The sequence below is a fragment of the Lutra lutra genome, chromosome 15, assembly GCF_902655055.1.
Source record: "Lutra lutra chromosome 15, mLutLut1.2, whole genome shotgun sequence".
Lineage (NCBI taxonomy): Eukaryota > Metazoa > Chordata > Mammalia > Carnivora > Mustelidae > Lutra > Lutra lutra.
This window is the reverse complement of record NC_062292.1, coordinates 4,077,126-4,104,611: the sequence shown is the minus strand read 5'-3', so window position 1 is coordinate 4,104,611 and position 27,486 is coordinate 4,077,126. Positions and strand designations below refer to the sequence as shown.

At 40.2% G+C, this 27,486-nt stretch overlaps 1 protein-coding gene across 8 annotated transcripts in view; it reads right to left on the bottom strand.

Annotated features, from left to right (window-relative positions):
* The window catches only part of DNM3 (dynamin 3), a 553,426-nt gene that overhangs the window by 142,876 nt on the left and 383,064 nt on the right, over positions 1-27,486 (bottom strand). For all 8 annotated transcript variants that reach the window (XM_047705745.1, XM_047705741.1, XM_047705742.1 and 5 more), the window contains one exon: positions 11,602-11,711. In XM_047705745.1, coding sequence (XP_047561701.1) covers positions 11,602-11,711 — 110 coding nt within the window. The remainder of the gene's footprint in view (positions 1-11,601; positions 11,712-27,486) is intronic.

Here is a 27,486-nt window from a genome sequence, read left to right as displayed (position 1 = left end):
ATCATCTGTACTAATCTCTTCGTGACGACCTGCCAGACTTTGTCTTGCAACTTAACCACGACAAACCACGACAGCGTCTCATTTAAAGCCTGCATGCACGGCAGAACAGAGCGTGTATTCTTCTGTAGCATATTTGCAACGAGTGATTGTTCCCTATCGTTAATGAACACAGCTGGGGCCCTTTTATGGTCCCCCCAACGGAGGCTGTTCCAAGCCACAGTGTCTGTCTGAAGGGGTGGTGGGGGAGGGGATCGCCCATCAGCAAATAGTCCTTCCAGGAAGTAGGTGGGGAGTGGGCAATGTATTTGTTCTGAAATCCTAGAAGAAAAGTAAACTCGCTGTGAAAGACAAAATTTCTTTTTGTTCTTGAACTTTACACAGTCGTATTGGGCTCATTCATCAAGAATGCCCTTGGACACAAACCTCCAGAACATGAATGCCTCAAACACGGACCAAAATCCCTGCTGGCGCTACTAATGGCTTAAAGTACAAGCCCACTTTAAATCCTTGGGAAGAAAGGAACTGAATTGAAGTTGCTGATTCTATCCTATCAGTCCCTTTGTTTGAAATACTCAAAGGGAGCACGAAGTCTAATTCCCCTAGAAAAATGGATATGGATTACACACAGGTGTTTTAAGCATGAAGAATTTCTCCAAAGCCTTTTAGTGACATTTGAAAAAGCTAAAAAGCACCAACTTGCTATTCTTCTTCCTCAGAAAAGGCAGAAACAGTCATCCAAGTAGGGCATCACACTCCTCTTTCAGAGTTTAATTTGAAAACCAATAAGAGAAGAATTTAAATTGATTCCTTCAAGCCACAGACATTTCATACCCAAGCAATTATGTTGGTTTTCATGAGAATTGATCTTAGCTGTGAAATCAATTGTCACAGACTTAGTTCACAAAAATATTACCAAATCATATTTGTTTTTTGTCTCGGTGTAGCTGGTGAATCAAATCAAATGGGCAGACAATTTTAGCTCTCTAATTCATCTCTCCCCAGACGCTCCCTTCAAAAACATCTGCACCCCTCCTCTCTGGTGCACCTAGGGTTTCCTAACGATGCTATTTCACAACCAGACACTCAACAAGGGGAAAGACAGAGCGGCGAAAGCTGGGAAACAATTGTAATACGCAGGACCAGAACCACATGACAACGAATAGCTTTGCAGTGAGAGACTGGAAAGAAGGAAAAGAGCAGACAAAAAACCCCCACCAGATTTGTATTGACTTGCTAAACATGTATCTCTATCTAGCGCCTCAACAAGGAAAGCACAGAGTTTATCTTTTTAGATTTGTAGTGGGAAATAAATATTACTGTCAATGTTATAAACTTTGTAATCAGTAACTGCAAAAGTCCTCGAACCTCTGTCTGACCCCCATGAGCCTAATAGTTCTAGCAGAACCAAGAAGGACCAAAACCTTACCAACAAGACAGCTAAAATCCTGTCTTCTGACTCTCTACCTCCCTTACTTTCAAAAGTTCTATAAACAGAAAACCTGAAATTTGTTAATATTTTGGTTGAGGTAAAGAAGTGAAGATTTAGAAAGCTGAATAGAGATACCTACAAAACACTTTTGAATAATAAAGGTAACATGAGAACAGAGACAATTTACAGTAAAACATCTATTTTTTTTTTTCTCACAGGACAATGACATGGAATTCTGTTGGACTAAATTCAAACAAAACTTACTTATAAGTTTGTTTGTATAATTTGTACAGAGCTGAAAATTCTCAGGTTCTTACTTTTTAAATGAAAGATTTCTTTTTGTGTTCATGTCCTCCAAGTGCCTTTATTTATATTTCCATTTTCAGCCCACCCAGATCTGAGGCCATAGGTTTCTAGAGCTTACCCACAGAATGCTTTTCATTGGCCATTGGTGTTATTTATCTATTCTCTATATAAGAGGGAAGAAAAGTTTAACATCCACACATTTATTCACTCCCTCATGCTATTGAGCTCCCACAATTACCAGGCAGCCCGCTAGGGGCTGGGGATAAGGCAACGAATTCGACAAACGCCACCTCTCCCTCACAGAAAGTAATCCAGGGTGCCTGCGTGACTCAGTGGGTTACGTCTCTGCCTTATGCTCGGGTCATGATCCCAGGGTCCTGGGATCGAGCCCCACATCGGGCTCTCTGCTCTGCGGGGAACCTGCTTCCCCCTCTTTCTCTGCCAGCCTCTCTGCCTACTTGTGATCTCGCTCTCTCTGTCAAATAAATAAATAAAATCTTAAACAACAACAACAAAAAAGGAAGTAGTCCAGCAGTGGAGACAAATGTCGGTCACATGATTATATTTACATTAATTTGTTTGTCACTGTGTTAAAACTAGGAAGTAGTACAAGGCGTTAAAACATTGACTTCGCACATTCCATTACCTAAACATATCACGTGTCCTCACAGCAAAACCACGGGCACTTGATGAATTCCAGTCACTTATGTGCTCCCCAAGACAATGCATCAGACTTTAGTTAGTCTCATATCTGGTGGCATTTCTTTGGTACTAAGAACGAGGGTGGGGAAAACCCAACATTTATGTCGTACCTGAAGTCACAGAGAGCATACAAGAAACTGGATAAAATAGTGGAAAGTGACAAACTTTTTACTGTCAAATTGATTTTTTAAAATCTACCAAGTACTTGTAGTTAGAGAGTGTTACTAACACCCTTACACACAAAGATGGCCCATCCACACTCCACGGGGAAGTGGAGGGTAACACACATGTCATCACTCAGCTTGGACCGAAGACTGGTTACTAATTAACTGAATCTTCATCTGACAAAAATTTTCTCAAATCAGAATATTCAGAACAGAAACTTCTTAGTTTTCTACTACTAAGTTTTCACTTAGTATTCTATGAGGCAAGAAGAAAGGTCTGAAACCTTCTTTTGACAACTCTGGGGTAAAATGAAATAAAGCCGCTTCTCCAGGTATCATGTTTATGTCCCAAACACAAGCTTCATTGCCTTGTATTCCTTACACAACATTTCAGCTCTGATTACAAAACACTACATGTTTTTACTCTACTGAGTTTCCAATAAATTTGAGCCTCCGCCATCCTATTTATGGAAGAGTAACTGCTTCCCTTTTAATACAGATCTGACACCACACCACACCCAAGTGAGACATGACCTTCTGCACATGGTATTATACACCACCTTTTGCCCAGCATATTTGTTTAATTATGCACTTTTTCAAACAGCTTAAACTCCACGTGCGTCTTAATATAGAAACAAAGCCATAAAGGTATATAAATGGAAAACCTGACTCCAGTTCCTTTCCAGCTAACAAGTGGAAAAGTATACCACTCAACAATGAGAATAAAGAGCCATTCTTTTCAGAATGCCTAGAGTGCATGCACGAGCTACAGCGTGGCATTATTTGACATTTATTGAGTGTCAGCAATGTGCTGGGGCTAAGTGGAGTAGGGACACGTCCTCCGGTCCCTTCTGTAGGAGTGGGGGTAGGGGGAGGGGAGGAGGCGATCAAAGCACTTGGCACGGTTGGTAACTGTGTCCTGAACTGAAGCCATAAAGCAGCATCGAGGGGAAAATGCCTTATTTCAAGAGAAAACAGAGCTAGACAACCCCAAGGGGCACTCAGAAAAATACCGCGTGGCTGCCCTACAGGCCCCGGGCCAGACACAGATCCCTGCTGGTTCCCAGAACTGACATACCTTGGACCAAATGGGCCTTAGCATGACTTTAATAGTGAAGGCCTGCCTGGGGAGAGCAGAGCCCAGCAGAGTGAAGCTGTGATCCGGACACGCTTCTACCAGAGAAAACATGGCATTTCTAACAAAATCAAATGGAACAAAAACCTGGAGGAACAATCCAGTCGTAGTTCAGGTCCTGCCACGAAGAAGTTTAGGGATCTTTTTAATTTAGATTTCGAAACGGATTTGGTGATGCAATGAAGGTGAGAACGAAGTATCGCCACTCATCAGCCTGCCCAGGTATCCAGGACATGCTCTTTGAAAGCCCCAGGGCAGAGCCGGGCAATGCACCTCGTACCTGCAGTTTTTGGAGGCTAAATCAGTCTAGGTGTGAAATTCTCTCTCCTCGAGCGCTGAAGTCACTGCCACTAGGAACAATTCCTTCCATTTATAAAAACCTTAGCCCTAAAACACTGTTTAGAATGGCTCAGGAATCTGGTCACCAGACTCATAAATATCATATTAATTCACCAGGACACTGAAGGCTTTTTAAAGAAGGAGGTTAAATGTATCAGTTCTCACACACCTGATGATTGGGGATTACAGGGTAACCCTTAAACTTTATAGTGGAAAGTTGAAATAGCAACGGCATGAGCTCGTAGGAATAATGCTGCAGTGCCAGTGGCGATGCCTAGCAAAGTCTGGAAAGAACCATAGCAAGGGTCCTGCTCAGTTCTATGTTGAGCTTTGCAAAGAGACTGAAAGCTTTCCACGGAAACTGGTAAGACCCAAGAACAAACTGAAAACCTCCACGAGAAGTTAAAAATCTCTTCCTGGCTGCTCTTTGGGGAACAACGCCCAATCAAAACATTAGATGGAGTTCCTGTCCCCGAGTCAATATGAAAACTGTGTCATCAGCAAGAGCCCTGGGTCAGAGACATCTGGCCTGGGTTCCAGTTTTGTCTCTGTCATTATCTGCTTTTGTGACACAGGGACGGCATTTAGCTGTTATAGGTGTCAACCCTTTAACCTGTGAGATGAGGAGGACCAAACCAGATTATCTCTAAGGTCTCAAAGAACCTAGAAAGCCATGACATTTTACAGTTACACTGGTGACAACCCCAGGGTTCACACAGGAACTCTTAGCCCCAACCCAATGCGTTTCCCATGGGTCTGGCTGAACGACTAGATATTTTGATCCAAAACCCTACAGTGGAAAACAGGGCTGAAGCACAGAAATCAAGGGACGCGTTTACAGACCCTCTTCTAAAACCTCTTTCTTCTACATCTCTTCTGAAATGGGTAAATTACTAACAGTAAAAGAAGAACTCTTCTTATCTCAGAAGAAAGAGAAAACTAGGAACATAAGCTTAGAATCAACGTAAGTGGCGAAAAGAGTATCATTTAAGTATAGCTGATACAGAATTATGCTAAGCATATGGGCTTTTGAGGGAGGCAGGGTTTTTCCTCTACACAGAATAAGGAAAAGATATAAACTTGTATCGGTAAGTCCAGTTCAATAAACCCAGGAAGAAAAAAATAAAGTTTTCATTATCATTTCTTTTAACTAGGGCTCACCTTGCCTTTGAAATTAGCTGCTTCTCACCCAGAACAGGCTGGCAACAGATTAAGCGACGTTTCCCACCCATTTGCTTTGAATAATACTATTTCCTCTTTGGGATATTCCTTTCAATCTCTCCTCCATCAATTCACAACAAGTGATTCCAACAGGAATCACTTCCCATGCTGCTAATACGACTCTTGTGGGACGTAAGTACTAGAATGGAATAAAGTCCCGTAGATCTGGTTAAATGTTACCTTACACACCAGAACCCACTTGTTTCATGTGTAATAGTCTCTCAAGTAGATGACCCTTTCTCCTTTTTTAAAAACCTCTTCATGGATTCCTAAATCTTCTGTCTTAAGATTAGTGGAAAATGAATCCTGTATGGCACTCACTGGTAGTTACAAGTGTCATGCAAAATAAATCCGTCTTGTATTTCCTTTGGAGTACCAACACTGATGTGCATAGCCAATAATGCAGAATGACTAATAAATACTTTGGAGTATATAACAGAATAAATATTTTTTACTGAGAGAATAAACAGGAAAACAGGAAAATGACAGCTGTTTTTCTCTAATTGGTTTGTAAACCATTATGTTTGTTTCTTAAAAGATTTTATTATTTTTAAAGTAATCTCTACACGCAATATGGGGTTCAAACTCACAATCCTGCGATCAAGAGTCGCATGCTCTACTGACTGAGCCAGCCAGATGCCCCAAGCATTCATGTTTGTAAACACAGAGAACCCCCAGGCTATCCTTCCAGTATACTTTTTTATCATAATCTTCACTTCTGGAGGAAGTCAGGAACATAGTTTTGCGTTTCAACAATGTAACACTAATGAAAGGCCATATCATTTTAACTAAAAGGTCAGAATAAAAAATTTAAAAACTCTTTCCTACAACAAGTCTAGGATTGCTGGAAAACATTATTTTAAATGCCTAGCCTCTTTCTGAAATGCAACAGATCTTTAAGAGTAAACAAACAAAGAATGTTTTGACACTGGATGGTGTCAGTTTCAGTAACTAAAACGCTTGGATTGTAGCAGCGCAAAAGAATAGGAAACAAGATCTTGGGATTTATGTGACAGTCAACTCTTCAATGGCCACATCCTCAGAAAAAGCATGGACTGAGAAAAACAAAACAAAAAACCTGTCCACTAGCAAAGAAAAATAACAGGTAAGTTTGTCTTGTCCTGGTCACAGATGAGGAGGGTACCAGCAAACTGGAAGACAGCACCAAAGAAAGGACCCAAAATGAGGTACAAAGAGACATATATGCATAAGAGAGTTAAACACAGAAAGAACAGGATAAAGTGGTTGAATATGTGTCTTATAGGTACCCTGGGAAAAGCAAAAAAGAACAGAAAAGAAAGTCAAAGAAATAATAATACACAGTTTTTCATACTTTATGAAAATTATATGTCCTCAAGTTTAGGAAACACAACGAATCCCAAGCAGGAGATATAAAGCAAAACACACATAAGTACATCATATTGAAACTTCAGTATATTAAAGGCAAAAGAGATACTGAAGTCACCCAGTGAGAAAGTATAGATCAACTTTTTTAAAAAAGCAACAACTAGATGATTTCTTAAAAACTGAAGCCAGAATATAGGAGAATGACGACTTCAAAGTTATGAGATAAAAGAACCATCCATGTAATAATTTAATATCCAGCTGAAGTATTATTCAAAAATGAGAGCAAAATAAAAACATTTTCAGGAAAACAAACACCAGACTGGGAGTTATAACCAAGTAGCGCCCCCAAGAGGATTTCTAAAAGATGTACTTTAGTGTGGAGGAGACTGAACCAAAATCAAACAGAATGAACAAAGAAATGACAATCATGCTCATAAATCTAAGTGAACATTGTCTCTGTGAGCCAATTTGAAAACGGTGGTAAGAAGGTAAAATGGAACTCAAATACTGGTAACAACAGTATGGAAATCAGGAGAGTCAGGGAGTTAAAGTGTTTCAAGGTCATTATGGAAAAAGAGTAAAGACAATAACTTCAAACTTTAAGTCAAAAATGAGTAGCTAAAAAGAATAAAAATGAGGTATATAACTTCTAGAAGAATAAAGTATATAACTACCAAAGTATGTAACAAGAAAAAAAATTAATTGGGATTTTTAAAAGTCAAGAAAGAAGGGGGGGGCAGAAAACAAGTATAGAAAAGGCAGGATAAGAGAAAGACTAAAACAGGTGTTCAAATAAACTCAACAAATCAGTTCTGAAGATATAAATGGACTAAACTCACTAGCTAAAAGAAAAAGGACTCACATGGGATTAAAAACAAATAAATCCAGATGCATGCAGTAGAAGAGAAACACTTACTAAAAATACAAAATGGTTGGGTGGGCACCTCAGTGGTTCAGCTGGTTGAGCACAGAACTCCTGGTTTTGGCTCAGGTTGTGATCTCGGGGTCGTAAAATCCAGTCCCATGTCGGTCTCCGCATTCAGCAGGGAGTCTGCTTAAAATTCCCTCTCTCCCTCTGCACCTCCCACCCATTCTCTCTCTCTCAAATAGTCTTTTTTTTTTTTTTTTAAAGGTTGATAGCAAAAAAGGTAAAAAAGCCAAGGGAATATTAACTAAAAGAAAGGTAGTATAGTCCTATTAAGGGCACACAAAATAAGTTTTAAGGCAAAGGACACTTAGGAATAAAGAAGGTTGCCACAGAATTATAAATATATCTATCTCCAAGAAGATACAACAATTCTGAACTTGAAAAAAAATCTATTAACATAGATTGACCTCAAAATACATAAAGCAAATATCAATAATCAAGTTCAGAATCACAAAGTGAGGTTTTTAATACCCCCTGATGAAGTGAGATTCTTTATGGCTTTTATCTTCCTGCCAAAACCCCTCTCTGGAACATAATCTAAAATGTACCATCTTTTTTATCTGTTTTATTCACAAATGTATTTTAAGTGCATAGACCCGTGCCTCGCACATATGGCTGCCTAATATAAACTCACTGTTTGAATTAATTAATATGAAAAAAGATAGTATTACGGAAACTGAGTAATACATGGAATAAGGAAAATCCAATGGACTCTCAGGGAACCCCACTTCCAAATCAACACATTCTTCTCAAGCACACATGAATATTTATGAAAATTCACCTTGTCCAGACTGTGTTCTTTGGCCACAATACAATTAAGTTAGAAATCATCAACAACAAACCAGAAAAGTCTATGCACCAAAAAATGCAAAACATGCTTCTAAATGACTCACAGAAGAAATCATAATGAAGATCATAAAAACAGAAGATGAAGAAAACAGAACTTAATGATAAGAAATATTATATTTCAAGACTACCTAGAGGGAAATCTATAAATGTATATGTGTATATAAGAAAAAGAAAGGACAAAAACTGATGAGCTACACATCTAAATTAAGAAGTTAGGGGAGGGACGCCTGAGTGGCTCAGTTGGGTAAGCCACTGCCTTCGGCTCAGGTCATGATCCCAGGGTCCTGGGATCGAGTCCCGCATTGGGCTCCTTGCTCTGCAGGGAGTGCTTCTCTCGCTGCCTCTGCCTGCCTCTCTGCCTGCTTGTGTATACTCTCTCTCTCTGGCAAATAAATAAAATCTTTAAAAAAAAAAAAAAAAAAAGAAGTTAGGGGAAAAGACCAACAAAATACAAAAAAATACAAGGAAGAAAATATTGAAGAAAAGATCAGAGATTAGTGAAATAGAAAAAAAATATACACGAAAAAAGGATCAAAAAAGTCAAAAGTCTGGCAAGAAAAATTACGTTAAAAAAGATAGGGTTTAATATTAGAAATAAAAAGGAGTCAAATTTCAGATACAGCAGGAATTTGAAAAACAGGACATTAAGAAATACTTGATACAAATATACTTAAAAATGAATAGAGTGGACAATTTCCTAGAAAAATATAATTTACCCAAAATGACCCATGATAAAAATAGAAAACCTAAGAAACCTATAATTATTAGATACATTAAATCACTAGCTAAAAGTTTATTCCCAAAACTGCTCACTAGGGCCAGCTGATTTTATGGGTGACTTCTACCAAATAATCAATTAACAGTTAATCCCTATCTTATACAAAGTATTCCAAAGAATAATAAGGACTTATTCCCACTTTAATTAAAAAGCTCAGAAATGTATGAAAACCAGGCAGGGTCAGCATAAAAAAAAAAAAAAAAAAAGCACTTATGGGCCAATCTCACTTATAACCACAGATGCAAAAGTCTGAGGAAATTCTTAGCAAACGAGCCAGGAATGCATAATAAATAATACTGCATCATGACTTAGTTTAATCCCAGGAGATCAGGATGGTTTAACATCTGAAGGTCTATTAATCTATTTCACTACATGAACCGATTAAAGAAGAAAATTATACAATTTCTGTAGGAACAGAAAAAGCTCTTGATGAAATTCAACATTCACTCATGATTAAGACAGAAACAGAAACCTTAGCAACAAGGAACACAAGGGGTCTTCTTTACCTGATACCGGTTACCTATGAGAAAGTACTTAATTATAAAATTATGAAATAATTCTCTTTAAAATCAAAAACAAAACAAGGATGCCCAATTGTAGTCAACATTGTACTAGAGATCCTAACCAGTATGAAAATAATGGAAAATAATCCAGATTTCCAAGGAAAGACAATGGCAAATAGGCCTATAGATGGGACATCCTTGTACTCACAGAGGTCTCTGCGAAGTGGCTGCAGAGTTCACTACCTTGCAAGAACTCTAGGTTTCCAGAATACCTACCTAGAACTTAGAGGTCCAGAGTTATCTAATTTTGGTGTCTTTGCTCTCTTAAACACCCACAGTTGTATTTCATCCAAAAAGATACTCTACCACTGTCTGAGTTTTTTAAATTTTGGACCAAGCTCTTTTATAACCTGAACTTTCCAGGTTGACCAAGAACTCAAATCAGCGTCTTCTGCAGTAGTCACACTTCCAGCTCTGCATCCAGGCAGAAAGGCCGAGCACATCTGTGAAGACTCCTTTGGGACCTCCCAATTACCCAATGCTTTGAGGAAAGTATGCAAACAGTGCTTAGTCTGGCCCTAGTACGAGGACACACTACTACTCTCTCCAGGAAACCTTTTTATTCTTTATCGTCACAGTGTTTCTTTCATAAACTATATTTGAACAATATTAAGTCTTTAAAAACTCCCATTCCAGTGTTCGGTAGGGGAATTATATTTAATTTCTTTCCCCCTGATTCTTTAAATGATTTGCTCTTGTGGTTTTTCTGAGTATTTCTGTATAATGAGTCACTCTGAGCAACTGACTGGGAATGTAGGAAGAAGGCTTCTTTTGCTATTTTAATTTACTGTGTGATTGACCCTGGGCCGGTCATTGAACCTAATCAAGGAACTTCATTCATTTCTAAATAAAGATAAAAGGCCTGAAGAGATGGGTTAAAATTAGACCCTGCCACCTAATGACTCAGTCTCTTAATAACTGACTCACAGAAATTAATTAGCTTCTTCCTAGAACATTTCCACTTGGAAAAGATCTCCTTGTTATCCTAGCCTCGTGGTAACCCTCTGACGTATCTCTGTGCCATCCTCTGTCACCTCTCCATTGGTTTACGTACTTTTACCACTTGACTTCAGTAAGTAACCACGGCACTCCAGGACCGGTCCCAAATTGAGTTTGATGTTGTAGGGAAGGGGCAGGGAAACAAACACCAGCAACAAAACCAGGTAAGAAACACAAGTGGAAGGAAAAGTGGACATAGACCCAGAGGTCCTGGCTCAGTTCAAAGCTTCCTGTGTCCTAACTCCAGGATCTGATCTTCCTGTTGGTTAACCTCTCTGAGCTACAGTTCTCACGTACAAAATGTTCACCAGGCTACTCTATCTTTTGATCTCATGGGAAACTGATTAAAAAATGAGCATAAAGCCTTGGAAAACTGTGAAGTACCACATGTTTGTATTCACATTAAGTGAATAATTATATTTGCCAATGCAAAAGTGTCATCCTAATATATATAAGAAGGTCTTGGGTCATATCCATCCATGCTGGACAGATACTATTAAAAATTATAACAGCAATTTGTAAGTATGTACATAATAAATTCAGGACAAGGAAGACTTTAAAATAATAAAATGTATTTTAAGAATGAAAGTAGCATGATTTAGGCACCTGCTGGAAGAACAGGGAATAATTAATACTCGAAGATCATTCTGATTCTACCTTTTCATCTTTTGAAACCAAAACCTATGGTGAAAGCTAAACACACAAGCTAAATGAAAGGAAAACCATTGGGTTAACAAATTCCAAGGTGGGACCAAAGGAACTCTTGTAAGTATGATCTCTAGATCACACAGAAATTCAAGTGAAAAAGTATCTGAAGACTGAAGCTGGTTCCTTTTCTTACCTTTGTTCTGTATTAAAAAGTGCAAAGATGTGCTTGCTAGACATAAAGCTCTTTTCCACATCTCGAACTTTCAGGTTGTCCAAAGGGAGCATATACTTCTTTTCTTTTTCCTGTTGAGAGAGAAAGAGAGGGAGAGAAATTGGCTTTAATAAAAGATCCTGAAGCCTACCAATGGGAACACGTCACCTGAGTTGGCCAACATTAGATTACAATATTTTGATACCATCATGCACTCTTTTGATAACAGCTACCAAGGAATAAAAGCTATCTGAGAAAAGAGACTCCAGTGATTCTCAACACATGGGTCGGAAGGATGAGGGGAGGAAAAGCGTGGAGGAAGGAAGAAGGGCTCAGCGATAGAGAGAACACATGGTCCTCTCTCCTTTCTTCCTCATGTGGGTCCCCTTAGATGTTTTAAAAATGTTAGCTTGATATTAAGAATTTAGCCATCTGTTAATATTTAACAAAAATGTTCTGGTCCTAATTCAATGAGAAACGCCAGATGGATTTCATTTCATAGTTTATTTGCAGCCTAAGCAGTTTTGATAGCCAATGCTGGCAAGAGCCTGAAACACAGGACCCCAGTTTGAAACACCCCCTATAAACCAGGAGAAAGCACAGCAAAATACTTCCTTCCTTTGGGTCTAGAATAAAATGTGGGCTCCATAGCTCAGGAGTTAGAGCACTGGTCTTGTACAATAAAATGTGGGTCCAGAAGAAAGTGATTCCACTGTTGAGCTCTTTGAGGAAAAAAAAAATCCATGAGAAATAGACTGATATTAACTAGAATAAATTCTCTTCTAAAATTAATAATTCTTTAGAAAGGAAATGGAAATTGGGGAGGGAGGTCTGCAAATGGGACTAAACCGGTCTTACTGAAACATACTAGATGCCAAAGAATTATTAGAAACATTTACTATTAGGCTCAGGGACAATATTATCATACATATAAATGCCTAACAATCAGTCTACTAGAGACAATCAGACACTCAGCTTAAGAAACTTAGTCAATATCTATTACCAGGAGCATTTCAGCACAGTCCCTGTTCAACAACACCCTATGTATGGTCCCAGCCTGTGTCTCTAGTGCTGGTCCTGACAAAAAGCAGGCCTAGACTCCGAGGAGGGAAGTACAGAGACTTAGTTAGCCATGACTTTTAATAAACTACTATTGTATTTCCCGTCAAAAAATGCATGCACTGTATAGACATGTTTGACATAAGCCTTTCTGTTTAGAGAGTGGAGTAGATCTCTTCGTGCGCGCGCGCACACGCACGCGTGTGTGTGTGTGTGTGTGTGTATGTGTACCCTAGCCAGCTTGTGGGGACCATAAAGAGTTACTGCCCAGAGAATCACTGGCTTTGCCACTTCTTAGTCTTAAATTAATTAGAGAAAAGTTGGGTAGAACACATCAGAATAGGGAGGCAGAGAGAGATAGAGGGCTAAATCAGTTGAAGGAAGTTGGAGAACAAAATGGGTTGCCTGGCAGAAAATGTCATCAAAGAAGCTCAAAAAAACATAAAAAAAAAAAAACCACTTAAATGGGAGTGAGAGAAGCCTAAGAATAAAGATGAAAAAGCAAGGCACTGTAAGAAAGTTCCAGTATTTCTTGTGCAAAAATTAATAATATATTAGCAAACACAAGGATATTCTAAATTTAAAAATGCATAATTTAAGTTAATGAAGTATCATAGTTGAGTCTAACTTGCTTGGAACACTTGTCAGACTATTTTAGGACAGAATTCGGAGAGGCAAAATCACAGATTGAATGAAAAGCTATCCAATACATAACCAAATGAAAATGCTTGAAACCCAGGGAACATTTTTTTTTATTGGATGTTTTTCAATGCCCTAAATTTCAGCAGCTGGATTTTTTTAATGCACCATCCTATTCAACCTTTTGAAATGATGGATTCGCCTTTTAATGGGAAATCTGTATTTCATTGTAAAGATGGAACACAATGTCCTTGGCGTGTTTTCTATAGAAGTGCGCTCCCTTTCAAACTGCGTTCTTTAGCATATAGTGAAGACCCAAATCCAGCGAGTTTATGTCAGACATTAAATGCTGGAGAAATACACACATATGCGGACAGGGGGAACATGAAAAATGTGGTTTCATTTCCAAAGTATTAAGTGTCATTTATCCAAGGTTTTTGAGGACAAATTGCTAAATCATTTCATAATCAAGAGTTTTAAGACTGAGAAAGGGAGAAGAAAAAGAAGATTCAGACTGACTTGTTTAATTAAAGTTGTAAGTCAAGTGGAGAATTAGAGCAACGAAGCAATCTATCATGGATATTTCTAAAATTCTTGGTGCTTTGGGGAAAGAATGATGTTCTGTTAAAAGAACATCTTGAATATGAAGTAGATAAAATAAGCAAAAGGAACAGATGAGGAGAAAGGATACACAGAATTCTAATTTCCAAAATACAGTGAATCTTAGCACCAGCTTAATTGAAACATTTGCTACATAATATTTATTAGTTCTATTAAACTGGCCAATAATACCCTGTCCAATATGGTAGCCACCAGCCACGGTCACTACTGAGCACTTGAAGTGTAGCTAGTTAAACTGGGATGGGCTCTAAGTATTAAATACACACCAGATTTCAAAGACTTAGTGTGAGAAAAAGAATGTACATGATCTCATTGATATTTTTATACTGATTAAATGTAAAAATGATCGTATTTGGAATATATTAGGGCAAATAAAATATTATTAAATGCAATTTCATCTATTTTTAGCGTTTTGAATATGGCTGCCAGGCAATTTAAAATGACATTATGTGGCTCACATTAATTTTCTATTGACAGAGTTGGGACACATAGCCTCTCTTCCACCCAATTTCCTTATTTACTTACTTACTACTTATTTATTTGTTTGTTTATTTATTTAGAACGTAGCTCTATGCCCAGTGCAGGGCTTGAAATCATGGTCCCAAGATTTTAAAAAATTACATGGTCTACTGACTGAGCCAGACAGGTGCCTCTCCATCTATTTTTTCTCTTCTGACCTCCCTGTTTCTGCCATTAGGTGTATTTTGCATTCTCCTAGTCACCCAGTCTGAAACCTCACTATCACTTCTAAGGTATTCTTTTCCTTCACCCCCTTTATTCCATCAAGACTACGGCGCATTCTGGTGGAAGCATTAGTCAGAGCTCCCATTGTCTGACATTCCCACCACATTAGTCCAGGCCTCTGGCATCTCGCGTAGCTACAAATGGCCTCCTAGCTCATTTTTTGCTTTCTAATTCCTTGAACATCACCAAGGAGGGGCAAATTTCTAAAACTATTCTGTCAAATCCATGACGGTCCTTCCAAATTTCCATAGCTCTCCATTATTTCTGGAAGAAAATCCATGAAATTCCTTAATGCGATATCAGTCACTTCCGTCCCATGAAACACCTACAAATTCGCCAAATTCTGGTTGGTCAGTATCTTTGCCTCTTTCATAAAAAGTCTCCATTTCAACCAAATGCAACTTTTCCCATCTTGAGATACCCTTTCGACTTCTTTATTATTTACAGTCAATTTCAAGTTTTACCTTCTGTGCAAAAAGTGTTCCCAAGTTTATGAATCTATCCATGTCTTTGTCACCCCCCCCGTCTCTCTCTCCTTTCAATTCATACAATAGGTATTGTTCATTCCATTCGTTTTGAATGACATGTTCCATGAGGCATCCTCACCTTATAACTGCATGACACTACACAATGTGTATGAAGGTTGTTCATTTGGAATTCAGAATGTTCAGTCAATTCTGTTGTTCAGGTAGGTTACATTTGCAAAGAAAAATAAAAAGTAGAAAATGTTTTTGTAGCATTTATAAATAAATAAGATATAATTTGATATTTTATTTTTTAAATTTAATTTGTTTTTTCAGTGTTCCAAAATTCACTGTTTATGCACCACACCCAGGGCTCCATGCATGATGTAGACATTTTGGAGGAAGCACTTGTAAAATTTTAGAGGAAGGTTTTTTTTTTTTTTTCCATGGAGATTCAGAAAGAAACTTTTGCATATTTTCAAAAGCTTTAGAAGCTGATGTCACTAATTCAACATTTTTTTTTTCATTTTTAAACATGATACTTTTTTTCTCCTCAATACCACACGGTTACTAGCACTTTCTGTAGGGGAGGCATGCAAGGGTCCTTTGTTCCAAGAGAAAGGGGACATGAGAGAGTTTGTGTTCTTTCCTTCTAGGGACTTGACAAGTATTAGAAGAAAGAGGGGAGATAAGATAGGCCCCCAAAAGGATCCACTAAATGTGTGAAAGGTGTTGTCTGAGGGAAGTACCTGAACTCTGAGTAGCAAAAGGCAGATGAATCAATGTAGACGGAGGTGGTAATTATATGCTACAGGATGTGTTCAGTGATCAGTTCAGTAAGCAAACAAAAGGATCGATGAACGACAGATGTGAGGTCCACAAGTGACCAATGACGGTTTCTAGCCGGCAGGGCACCATCAGCAGAACTTGGTTGCAGGAAGGAGCTACAGTGGGTGTGAAGAGAGGTTGCGTATCCGGACAGGAATAGCCCCTGACTATGCGAAGGACTGCAAAGTCTTTACGTAACCTGGTGATTTATACGTAGGGAGTTTCAAACTTGGGGAATGTTTGAGTGTCCTTGGTTTGGTGACTACCTTGAATCTGATTTGTATATACATTTTCTCACCAGCAAGGCAGCAAAATATTCAAGGTTGAAACAAGTTCTTCATTTCTATATATTATAATGCCTAGCACAGTGTGGGTCATTAAAATTTATACACCATATTATAAATATTTGTTGAATTAATTCGAAAATGATAACCAAAGCCAAATACTGAGTAAGATATTTGACAGTCACATACATTTGAGAATCAAATAAAAACTCTGTAGGAAAGAAAAAAAAAAAAAAAACCTCTAAAAGATGCTTAATGGATTGGCACAGATTTTGATCATGAAATCTTTACAATGTTTAGATTGACTGTCATGGATATTTCTCTCTGCTTCTGTTTCTATGGCTTCTACTAGCTAGGAATGTCTTCTTCCCTCCAAGAAGGCACATACTAATGGCCTTGACATTTATGTCAAGTCCCACCTACTCCATAAGGGGTTTTGATTACAGCATGTCATATATGTCTCCCCCCCCCCAAAAGACTTTTATTTATTTATTTATTTTAGAGAGAGAGTGTCCTACCAGGAGCCACAGAGGGATGAGAAGAGAGAATCTGAAGCCGACTCTGCCCTGAGCAGGGAGCCCGACGCAGAGGCTCAGCCCCACGACTATGGGACCACAACCTGAGCTGAAACCAAGATTTGGACACTCAACTAACTGTACTGCCCGGGCACACCATATAGATCTTTTTATGTGCTCTAACATTTTCCGTGGTCTTTGTCCTAGGCTACGTAGGGTGGCATTTCTTATTTATGCTCAGCTTGCCTCTTCAAATGAATTGGAAGCTCTTTGAGGGCAAGGTGTATGTTAGAATTCTTCTGTGTTCACACATAACCAGTACATGTACAGATGTACACATCCAGAAACTGTTTAATACACATTTGACTGTAAATGATGCAGCAGAAATAAAATTCCAACAGAAATAAAATCCCAACATGATGGAATTTCACCACTATGTCATACTTACTACATTTTACTACTGTGTCTACCTATCTCCTACCTATTTCCATAGATATAATGAGTATGTCTATACTATTATCCTAAAAATTAAACAGGAGTGATATAAAATCTTATTTTAATGACTGAAAGACTGATTCTGAATGAATTTACAGCTTTCTGGTAGTATCCTATTAGGTGGAATTTTACTAAGAAGCCATATACTTGATTTTATTAATACAAACCTCACGGCTTAAACACATGCCTGCACAGTAATATTTCAATACACCTCAAAGCAATACAAAAACCTGAACCAGGAAATCCATTGTTCTGAAGAGGGAAGACTAGATGTGAATTTAAAAACAAAACAACAAAACAGAAGAGCATAAGAAATTAGAAAGAATGAAGAAAAATGTATGAAAAAGTTAGCAATGGCACCAAATATATTTCATAAGATTGTGATACTATTTCTCAGGCTAATAAATAATCTGAATAGAATGAGGTTTCATGACAGATTAACAGAATATTCCCTACTGCTGAGTCTAGCTGAACTTCCCTAGAGCAAAGACTCCCAGTTGGATCACTCCCCTTCTCGTACTCACACAATGATACCCATGTTTATTCTCCATAACTGCGTTGGTCATACTGTCTACTTCTAATTTGTTAAATGTCTCTTCTCCAATGGAGAAACTGACATATCTGTCCTCTCAGTGCCACACCACCCTGCTAGCAATGAACGGAACATTCCTACGACCCAAGCAGACGGCAGTGTGTGTAAGCCACATGGACGGCACCCATCGCACCAGCCAAAGGAGGACACAGACTGCACCACCAAGAACCTGGTCCAAAAACAGGGCAGTAGCACATAGATGAGTCCAAGTTGAAAATTAATCCCCCTCATCCAGGGACTGTAAATGTTTTTGCAGAACCCTGGAAACTCATGAGATAACATGGGACTCTCTTGTTATTATAATTTGCTTATTACTCAAGAGATAATAATGCTGATCAATATTTTTCCTAAGAAAGTTTTCTTTTTTCCTTGATACACTGTGGCCAGAATGTTTGTGAACAGGGAAACTAGAGACATTACCCTGGGTTTGGGGGTAGGTACCTCGGCCAGGAAAAATGTGATGCTCCCATAAATTAATGCTAGCCTTCCATCCTTTGAGGAACCAACACAAGAGTTACGCCAGCACACACTTTCATCATGCTCCTCAACCCCTTCATTCTCCAAAATGACCCTGTCCTGACATTCGGAGTAAATCGCCAGCACACACTTTCATCATGCTCCTCAACCCCTTCATTCTCCAAAATGACCCTGTCCTGACATTCGGAGTAAATCCAAATTCCTCGACATACCCACTGTGCCAACCACAGGAATCCTACTTTCCAGGAAAGTCAACACATTTTTATTTTCCACACAGAACACATTTAACCGTATCTTCTTGTCTTTGTCTATACCATTTTTTTCCCCACCAGAAATAGCACTGCCAATTTGCTACTCTGCTTCTCTTCAACTCAGAGCTCCTGCAAACGATGACTCCGTCTAGATTAGACTTAAGCACATTTTTTTTTCTTAAAGTATCACAGGTCTCATTTTTCTGTCTTCTCTTCTGTCTCCATAACACTTGCAGACTTCTTATTTTTACATTGGAGGATGCTTTTAAAAAATTCTGACACCAGAACTCATTATATTAGGAAGATTAAAAAGTGAGGCTCCCCTGATTGAGGCAGGAGCGGGACAATGAGAAAACCTGCCCATAGACTCATCCTTTTGCTCAGATGTTGCCTCTAAGAAATGCAGCTGGAACACAGAAGGATTTCCAGATCCTTCTCCGGAGTCTGGTCCACCTGCCCGCCTCGTTCTCCAGTGTTCTCGCGGTGCCTGGGCTCTGCCCTCCCCTGGCCTGCCTGGAACCTGACGGGCCTGGCTCTCTAGGTCTCCTACACCGAGCAGCTGCGTCCAGCTCCCTGTGATTTCTAACGGAGCAGACCGGTATCTCCCGATCCACGGATGGGATTCTGGTTCAAACCAGCCTTGTCACACCATCCCGCCTGGCTGGCAACTCTGGTGCCACCTCTGCCATTTCCAGAATGTCTCTCACCCCAGTTCGATACCTTGAGAGAGTTGCTATTCTTGGTTTACTCTCATCTCATCTCTAAGTGGCTGAGGATTTCACCAAAGTGTGTGTATGCTCTGCCTTTTCAACCACAAGGTATACTCCCAGGGAAAGAACAGATCTGCTGCTATTACTACCATTATTGTTGTTGTTAATCATCCTATGTATCTTGCTCCTCTGCTACTATGTAACTATGTCCTGACTTCCCGATCAAGGCATAAACTCTTGGAGGGAAGCAACGGTTTCCTTCTTAGTTTTAGCTGCATAGTTGACACTCATCAAACACGCGTTGGATGAACATCTGATCGAGTCCCCGCATGGGCTGCCATAGTACTTTGCTTAGATTAAGGACTCAGAGATGATGAGTGACTTAGAAAATAATCAAAATATCAAAGAAAAGAGAAAGGCCATAAAAATATTGAGAATACCAAAATACTAGAGACACATGCTGTTGAAAACTAAAATCTGGTGTTTATGGCTATTAAGAAGTTATAACTATAGAGATGTACAGGATGAAACTCGTAATATAAACTGCCCATCTTTTCATTTAAGCTTAATTCCTTGCTTTAATCAGAATTACATCTTGAGTTGTAAACAGCATCTGTGAGCCAGGAGGCTGCTGGTAAAAAGTACTTCTTTATATTTTTCATCTTGGGCACTGAAGAAACTGCCCATGTGTAGGCTTGCTGGGCTGTCATAGTAGGTGCAAGAGAACTCTGTGACTTATATGCCATTGGCTTCCTGTCTGCCCCCTCTGCACGCACTCGGATCCTTAGATGGAGCTACTGGCTGGCACATCCCCACTGGGTAAGGGGGAGACAGCAGTGCTTGCCATTACCCAACTCGAGACCTTATTCTTTTCCTGGCTCCTTCCCTCTCTTCATAGTCCGGTTCAATTTCCACCTCCTCCAGGAAGCCTGCCTGGCCGTTAAGAGCCCACTGGAGGGCTCCCTCCTCCATTCTCTTTGCATTCTTGGCCGGTACCACTTCTTTTGTTCGTTGGCTTGGCGTTTAGTATATATTGTACTTCCAGGTACCTCTAATACCCGCAAAATGTGGGCTCTCCTCTCCTCCCAAAAAAAGGACTTTTGTAATTTTAAAGTGAGAAAATTAAAGACTTTATTCTCAAATTTTTATATTTGATCTCTACATTAATTCTTATATTTAAAGAAATATTCATGAATATTTATACACACAAGATTGAAAATGTCCAAGACTGAAAATGAGAAGCATACTAAAGAATAAATTCAAAGGACTTACGGCCAAGCATGACAGACTGACCACAACTCTTCTCTTTCCCCAAAACCATTATGATGCTAGTAAAAGAACAAAAAGCTATTGACCCACAAGGGTAAAGAAAACGGGAGGGGAGGAAACAGTAGACAAGAAATTTCCTGAAAGCTTTGGGAGAGAGAAGGCAGAGGAGTATTCATTGACTTAGCACAGAAAAGAGTTATTCCCCCAAATTCCTACAGGGGGAGAGAAGGGAGGAGAAGCCACCCCAGCGGGCCCTGTCCTGTTCCTTGGAGGCCACCTGATACCCAGTGTGAGGGGACAGTTGTGGGGCCGAGACAGCAAGATGGGATATACAGAAATACACAGAACTAACGGCACAGGGTTAGCCCCTCAATACACAGCAGCGCGTTCCTACCCCTAGAAGGAGAGCAGAGGCTTTTCTCTAGAGAGAGAATTTCACTAGAGAAGTTTTTGGGACCAGAGATACCAGGCAGGGTGAACAGCAAAAGTGGAATTAAACACTTGAGAACTTAGTGAAAGTCTTTGGGTTGAAATGTCCCTCCTTCCCTTTCCCTGCTCTACCCCAGAGTGCCGGCAGCCAGATGAGTTCCTCTGCCTCCAGCAAGCAGGACTGTCAGACTCTTCTCAGGGGAGCTAAGGAGTTTCAGAGAAAATGCTGCATATTCTAACATTTCCATGAAAAGAGTCGCTTGCTACCTGATCACCTTATAGAGAGATCCTATATTCTGCAAGCCTCACCCATGCACAGAGTTTCCACAGAATCCTAATAGATCAGACGCATCAGAGCTATTAAGTGGACTCTGAGGATGGGCTGCTATGCCCCTTCCAAACTCCTTGTAACGTTTGAGCTCAATTCAAAACTCTCCCTTCCCAACCTTGCTCTCGTGGCTGGGGCTCCAGATGACGTAGAGTTCCAGCCAATCCGGTATATTCCTATTCATGCCGGGCTCGGACTCAGAAGGGAGTCACACCAGGGAGTTACAGAGTCCTTGTCCCTCACCATGGCAGAGGTGGGATGGCTCTGGATCCAGAAGCTGTAATGGGGTGGGGGCTTCCCGGCTATGTGGCATCCCATGGAGCGGAGGCAGCAGCTCCCCCGAAACCCCAGCTCCGAACTCCAGTTTGGAGAACCAGTCCGGGAAAGTCAGCCTGATTTTGCCCTTCCAATGGTTCTTTGAGCAACTTAGCTCCCTTAATAAATATTCTTCTACTAAAAACAGCCAGAGTAGATGCTGTGGTTGGACCATTAAGAACTCTGAACATACAGTATCTGTACTGAGTCATTACAGACAATTGTGTTTTAGAAAAAAATGAATAGTCAGTATAGCACAACAGCATTTCCCAACAATACATGAGTTTTTTAAAAATGAACTGATTATTAGCATGTGTGTGTGTGAGAGAGAGAAAGAGAGAGGGAGTTGGAAGGAGATGGTTTATACAGTTATGAATTTCCAGGACTTATCACTCAAAGAGTCTTTAACCAGGAAAAAATTCTATACGTGAGAAATGTTAAAAGGGCAGGTAAAAAGGGTAGAATTGGAGCAGCTCTGCAAGAAACAAAATAGGGCAACAGATGTGAATTAAACAAGGAATTCCAGTGTCATATATGTTCTTAGACCATAATAAGTTACCTTCGTAATAGCCGTGTACTTCATGGGTTAAATTTTTTCTACTAGTAAAGCAAAGTACAGGGACTTAGTTTGCGTTTTATACTTCTGCAGTTACTAGGAAGGAAAAAATTTACTCAGCACAGCAAAACATACCGTAACTACTTTAAAATGAGCTTATTTCAAATGCTTAGTGGTCTCATTTCTTCATTCCTCTCTGTTCCAAGGCTTACTTACATTTTTAAACTTACATTTTTAAAAAGAGAACCTTTCAAGTTTGGAATAGTGACTGGTTTACTTGAAAAGGTGTGTGATAGGATACAGATTTCTGGTAGTAATATCCCTCAATTCTGACTTCAGCTACACATTAAATTACAAAGTGAATTTAAGAGACTCCACAAACTCTGAAATTATGCTTACTTTGTAACAGCTTTCAAGAGCATATTAATCATACAAAATTCTACATGGATAGCCCTTTGAGTATACTTGTGTTAAATAAAAAGCGTTATTTTGGCTAAGGATACCATACATTTGTAAAAGTTCAACTCAATAAAAGTACCTTGTTTACAAATGCAGCATAATTTTTACCTCTCTGAGAAAATGGGGGTCAGGAAGGCACGTACAAATAAAGTCCTCTGACAATTCCCAGAACTTAGTAGACGAATGGTTTAAATTTTACCCCCATCATTTGTCACCAAGCTACAAGTGAAAACCAAAGCTTAATTTCCCCCTCTCCCCACTATCATTTCAACAAAGAAACACTCAAAAAGAGGCGGCACTGTGGAGAAAAGCAACGGGACCGAGCATTCAGCCCCATCCGTGAGCTCTCGCACAGGCTTTGCAGGGACTGGGACGCTACCCACCCCCACCGCGGATGTGAACATCATTCCACTGGGCTCTCGTTGAGACGGAAACAGCGCATTTGCAAAGGAGAGCTGAGGGGCTGCCCTTTGTAGCCCTTCTCCCTGCGTTCCAGGGAATGTGGCCTCTAGACAGATCAGGGAAAAGGGGGCCCCTTCATGCACCTCTGCGTCGCAGCCCTGGACTTCAGACGACATTTGGCTGAATTGCTCCGAGCGCAGCTGGTGGTCTGCATACCGTTCCTGGCTCAGATACAGGTTCACACAGAAACTGGGTTTTGGATAAGGGGAAAGACCTGGAATGGTTCTTCTCCATGAATCCTAACCATGTGTGCTGCCTGCTCTCTGAGGAGAGGGAGAAAAAGAGGACAAGAACATGGGGAAGGAGAAAGGAGAAGGCGGAGGAAGGCAGAAAGGATGAGTAAAGTGACCGATCTATAAGGGGGAGGGCACTACAGCGGCCCGAGCTAAAGTGCTCTCTGCTTTCACTCGCTGCTCGGCGGCCCCGTGCCCGCCCCCTAGAGACAAAGACCACCGGGAGAAACTCCCAGCAGAGGCCGTTGAGGGAAAGGACACCTAGTTCGGGGGTTAAGACTCGGCCTCCCATATGAGCTCTGACACTGGCGAGGTGAACCTAGTTGAGTTACTTTATTTCTCTAAGCCTCGTCTCTGTAGGAGGTGAAAATTCATGCCTCATGGGAGGTACGTGGATTAAAAGAGATTATGTGCATAACATAGTAAATGAGAGAGCGGCTACTCAGGGACTCTCCATACATGTTTTTTTACTTTTTCTCGGGGCAAACCTTTTTTCACCATCCACGTCTTAGCCAGAACCACAGTAAGGTGTTCCCTCTGCAACACAGGCATAACAGTCTGCTCTTACACTTGTGAACTGCAGAACTGGGAGGGGAAAATCAGAAGTTAATGACCTGTGCACCAGAGAAACACATATTAAACATGAACAATATCGGGCCAGGAGGGTGGCAAGCAATGAAACAATATAAACAACTTTAAACTGTGGTTTCCTCTTCAAGAGAGACTGGTAAGAGCTCCAGGACTGTGGAACCGCGGCGATAGCCATGGAAAGAGAGAGGAGACGGGGCTATAGGCTGAGAGGTAATACTAATCCCTGTCCTCATTCCCTCAGTGGACTGCCCAGAAGACGTCAAGAAAAGCCTTCGAGAGGAGATGCAAGTTTTCAGAGAAATATACAAATGAAAATTCCATAAGTGAAGAGCCGTCTACTTTTTGTTACAGATATGTTTGTACGCTTTTACAAAACAAGCAAGAGTTTCAAGACTGGCTAAAAAAACCTAAAAGGCAGGGAACGTTTGTTTTCTTTCTCCAAACCTCTTCCATCCGGGCAGCTTCACTTTTCTGCTGGCTCCAAACCAGGACGGCCTTGAGCTGACGGCTTTTGCTGCTGCTAGTTTCTAAGTTTCTCCTCTGCAGCGTCCAGGGAAAGCTCCCACTCTCACTCCGTTTGTCTGGTGTTACCAACTGGATTTTAAAAACCAAGAACGGGGACTCTGTTTACCTCTTCGGATCCCTGACACTGGTGGGCACTTAATATATGAGGATTTAGGATACCAAATTCACCTATGTTATGTTCGTTGTGCTAGGCTCTGTTTCACGCAAAATTACATTTATAATAAATTGTCGGCAACAGAATCAATTACTGTTAGTTATTCTCCTCAGATGCAAGAAAACTTGCATCTCCTCTCAAAATATACTTGCATTGAAATCAGCTCCTTCGACCCTTCTGCCGGAATTGACAGAGGCATCCTAGTGCTTTAGCAGATGGGGAGGGGTGAGATCCTTAGGATGTCCTTAAACCATCCAGTAGTTAGCGGTCTGGTCCAAAGCTGGACTTGAAAACTCTCACTGCTTCTCCGAGTCTTCAAGCTCTAAGTTTAGGGTGGTGCTTCTCCAGCTGGAGCTCCCTTATCCTCAGGGTTTCTGAGGTCTTGTGAGAATTCAAAAGAAATTTTGTGTTGGTACTTAATAAAATTAGTATAAGGGATTTTCTGAATTGTCTAGGGAACCAATTTATAAGTAAGCACCGGCAGTCAATTTTAGTGCCCGTGTTTATGTTTGCACTGAGTAGTAATACTCTGTTCACAGCGTGCTGATAAAGAAAAGAGCAGAGACATCCATGCATCAGTTACGGACTTTCCTCTAACGATATCACAGTGCCCCAGGTGGACAGAGATCTCATCCCAAGAGGATGGAAGTGGCAGGAGGGTGGTGAGGTCATACAGGACAGGTCAGCCCGGATGTGCCAATCTCAAAAGACCATATGCCTGGAAGCCAGAATATTTTCCTGCTGACTAGCTAATTACGTTTCCTAAAAGGACATCATCTCTCACATTAATGTTGCTTATCAGGGGAAGTTCCTTGGTAACACGAATTTGTTTGAGTTTGACATGATTTTTTTTTTTTTTTTATGTAGAATGACAAGTATGGCGTGCTTATGTATTTGTAGATACGTTACATACATTTTCTGTTACATATCTAAATAATGTTATGAATTCAAACAGTCATGCCTATGCTCACAATTGAGAATCCTTTTCCTTTAAAAGCTGTTTGCATATTATCCAAGTTTGAAAAACACTGATTTAGGAAAAGTATATTTGGAGTTCTCTTGAAAGAGCGGACGTCGTCAAAATAGGTACAAACAAATGACCTTGACTTAACAAATGATTTGGAGCAGAGCTGAGAAATTGCTTCCATTTCTAATTGCCCTCAGCAAGACCAGGAGGAAAAATGCAGGTCTGGCCCTCAGAAGCGGGGAGGCCCAGCCACGGCTGGGGCATATGTTGAGGGTCCTTGTGGGGGGACTGTTTTCCTGCTCTGTGCTTCAGTTTCAACACATGTAAAGCAGGGATAAGAATAGCCAAACTCAATCTTTCAATTGAAAAATGAAAACAAATAAACTTAACTTTAGGGGAATAAAGAGGCAATAGAGGCAAAAGCAGTTTCATCTCGTGAGAAAAAGAAGGTACTGTTCAAGGGAAGAACTCTTGAAAATATCCCAACAATATGTGTCTAATTCATACTGACATGTATAATTGAACCTATGTTTAATTTTTGCTGCAAATTATCTGCTTCCTTTAAGAAGCTGGGGTGGTAAAATGCTGAGTTGTGTGGTTCAAAATAGAGCTGTGGAAGAATTAGGGATACCTGGGATGAGACACAATAAATTTAGACCCTTAACAAAAGAAGAATGAGTGAAACAAAGAAGGGAAAGCTGCAGGGAAAGGTTGTGCCAACAGTAAGAAAAGATATGAAGCTGGTGGAAAATAATAGCAAGGAAGTAAGGATAAGAGAGATTTTCACACCCACACCTCACTAAGGACATAGAAAGTGCTTAATATAGACAAGGCCCAGTGAAGCCCTCAGTGGTTTTTCAGCTAGGACCCGGAGGGATTCAAATAAACTACATACACAGAAATACCGAGTTTTATCCCACTTAAGATGACAGAGTCCATACTCTCCTCTTTCCTCTCCCTTCCCCTCCTTTTTTTATATTCCTTAAGCTTAAAACCTTATAATTAAATCTAATCAATTCCTTTTTCATTATTTAGAATAATCATATTTCAATATGAAAATATTAATGGTTATTAAAACAGAACTAGAATGGTGAGAACCATGCTAGCTTTCCAGGAATGCCAGCCTCCCCCACTCCCAACCTTGGTTCCTTGAGTATCACAGAAACGATGTAAAACGTAGTACTTTGTAGGTTCCTCCAGGAGGCCTTCCTTGCTATCAGGAGTGACATGTATCATCTAGAAGCTCACCGGCCACCCTGGAGTGTGAATCAGGGAGGACCAAGAGCAGCAGCAGGAACCCAACAGGAGACAAGGCAGCAGTGCAGGAAAGAGACAGTGGTCATTCCAATGAGGATGGGAGTTGAGGGGAGAAATGACCAGGCTTGGGAACAGGTTTTGGAGGTGAGCAGTGGTTGGCAAACTACAGATCCAAAGGCTAACTCTGGCCTTAGCTTATGTTTGTATGGCCCCAATAGCTAAAATTAGTTTTTACTGGTTAAAATGGTGATGAGAAGAGTAAACGAAACACATCATATATGGCCCCCGAGAGTCTCAACTACGCACTATCTGTCCCTTATAGAAAAAGTTTGACAACTCCTTGGAGCAGAGTCAGCAGATCATGAAATCAAATTGGTTGGAGGGAGGGATGAGGGCAAGAGAAGAATGAAGGAAAGCACCCGTGATTTTAGCTCAAGCGGCTGTGTGATGGACATGCCCTATCCATGTCAGCCTATCATACCCTCATGGATACCTCTGCTTTATCTCATTCGTATCTTTGTTGTTGTTGTTGTACTTCTTTTACTATCAGTTTACTGATATATCTGTCTCCCTTCCTTGGCAGTGAATTCCTTCAGTAACTCTAATTTTTCTCGATATTTATGGCACCCACTTGGTACAAGTC